General features: G+C 28.7%; 1 protein-coding gene across 1 annotated transcript; it reads right to left on the bottom strand.

Annotated features, from left to right (window-relative positions):
* Window positions 1–228: 228 nt before the first annotated feature.
* On the bottom strand, window positions 229–1,806 carry LOC122598497 (protein RGF1 INDUCIBLE TRANSCRIPTION FACTOR 1). The gene is made up of 3 exons (XM_043771090.1): window positions 1,319–1,806; window positions 656–817; window positions 229–569 (listed from the first exon to the last, which is right to left on the bottom strand). The coding sequence occupies exons 1-3, from the start codon at window positions 1,607–1,609 to the stop codon at window positions 363–365; spliced, it is 660 nt and encodes a 219-aa protein (XP_043627025.1). The 5' UTR covers window positions 1,610–1,806; the 3' UTR covers window positions 229–362.
* Window positions 1,807–2,236: the final 430 nt, after the last annotated feature.

Raw genomic sequence — 2,236 nt, 5'->3', positions numbered from 1 at the left:
CTTCATTCTTGAGAACTTGTAAAGTAAAACAATAAAGCGTATACTAATTATAGAGGTGGGGTTCCTTTTCCAACTAATTACACAGATCCCAATAAATAGACCGGTTGCAATACTAAAAAATTTTCAATCTACTGTTCCAGAAAAGAAAAAATTCAATCTTTTCATTTCAATACATCATGCATATACTCATTCTTCAAGTCATATGAACAAACCAAAAATTCTGGAAAATTTAACATAATTGTAAAGTTTACTTCAATATTCTTTGTTTATATGGATATCCAATAATAATAATATCAAAAAAACTTATATCTCTCATGTTGAAAATAAACAAAAATACAGTATATACTATATGTCTATATGTATCAATGTAAAGGAGCTCTTTGAGGAACTCCCTTCCTCTTATGGACTACACTCTTTTTAACCTTTAAACTTGAAGTTACCCAATTGCCGCGTTGCATACATTCTTCAACCGTGTCGAGTGATGAAGAGAACGACGATTCATTTTCATTCATAATTCCTTCAAAATCATCGTAGTTTTCCTTACAAAAAGAAAACGACACAACGGACACCTGAAAAGTCTCACTAGATTAATTACTATGTTGCATTGTAAACTTCAAACAAAATTTTAACTAAAAATGATGACATTGAAATGTACCTTGCAAGCAATGGAACAAAATCGGTTTGGAACATCTTGAATATGCCTTCCACAAGCTTCACAGTATGTGCCATAAATTTTTAACTTTGATGGTTTGGAGTCTTTACATTGTTGAGGTCGAGGATTCAAATGTACCGCTTTTTCGCCATTTATTTTGTAAGTCTAGGTATATAAGAAGTTGCATTTAATTAGTACATTTCAATACCATTTAGACTGATGATTACTAAAATTGATTAAGTAATTAATTATCAGTTTTAGTCGTTATATCAATGTGATGTACGTGTACTCGCATATAAGCAAACAAATCACATTTAACATTATACATTTTTTTGGCAGAAATTTGAATCATAAGTTAAATTTCATTCAGAACTAATAGAGTCTAATATACTATTATTGATCAGTACCTAAAGTTTTAATATTAATCATACTCAATCATTCAATTATTAACTTAGAAAAACCAGTACATATATTTATTTCGATTCAATAAATGAATATTATAAACAAAACTAATGAAGCTATGAACTCAATTAATAAATATCAATTGAATGATTAAAAAGTTCATACGTCCACTAATAAGATTCATCAAAACATAGTCAACATATTAATTATCATCAGAAATAAATACATATAGAGTCTACTGATCAGTGAAAAAAGGAGACTAACTTGTATACTGGAGCAATCAAGATGTTTTTGAATATCTTGTAGACGAAGCACGTCGTGATAGACATACCGGCAAATTTGCAAACGACGATGATGGTGGCAGCAGCGTGTTTTAAGTCCATTCACACAATGTTTACAAAAACATAAGTTACAATCGATACAAAACACATTCTTTTCATTTTTTCTCATGCTTCCATGATCAATGCAAGATCCAAAAAACTTGGTATTAAGTAAATTCACAACCCATTTGTACTCATTGAATTCGTGTTTTGCTTTTAGTTGTTGTGTCATCATCTAGCTTAGCTAGCTAGATTATAACAAATCAACTTTAAATCAACTTAATTATTGATTTAAAGAGGAACAAATTGAAAGAATGATTGTGACTACAAAACGTACTATATATTGTTTTTTGTTTTCCTGAGGATAGAAAAGAATGTATAATTACTTTACTAGAGGGAAAGGAGAATACAGAGTGGAGAAAACAGCTTTTAAAGGATGGGTTTCAATCATACAAATGGGCAAAAGAGAAAACTATTATACTCTTCTTTGATTGTTATTTTCAACTTTTATAATTTTTGATTCAGGTGTACTTTCTTTCTTTCTTTGTTTATTTTATTTTCTTTGTATTAATGCTGTTTTGTTTCCCTCCCAATACTATTGTTTATACCATAAAGTATAAGATTTTTAATAGTGCTAAATTATATAAGTGGTCATGTGGTTTGACAATTTAGACATGTTTCTTTGATAATTGATATTTTTATGCTAACACATTAACCTTTTAAAAGGTTATTAGACTAGTCTTCAGTCTTGTCCGATGAACAGGTAGTCTTAAAAAGAAAATAATATATATATATATATATCAAAAGAAATTAAAATGATAACATGTGTTAATTGATCATTAACATATGTTAGGTTCAAATC

The sequence above is a fragment of the Erigeron canadensis genome, chromosome 4, assembly GCF_010389155.1.
Source record: "Erigeron canadensis isolate Cc75 chromosome 4, C_canadensis_v1, whole genome shotgun sequence".
NCBI lineage: Eukaryota > Viridiplantae > Streptophyta > Magnoliopsida > Asterales > Asteraceae > Erigeron > Erigeron canadensis.
The sequence above is the reverse complement of the archived record's forward strand: the minus strand, read 5'-3'. Positions and strand labels throughout refer to the sequence as shown.

Bases quoted from the DNA above. Each gene is read 5' to 3' on its own strand.
- LOC122598497 (XM_043771090.1), bottom strand. From the start codon at position 1,609: ATGATGACACAACAACTAAAAGCAAAACACGAATTCAATGAGTACAAA. The intron at 818-1,318 runs GTTAGTCTCCTT...TTATATACCTAG, and splicing joins TTGATTGCTCCAGTATACAA to ACTTACAAAATAAATGGCGA. The intron at 570-655 runs GTACATTTCAAT...GAGACTTTTCAG, and splicing joins TTTGTTCCATTGCTTGCAAG to GTGTCCGTTGTGTCGTTTTC.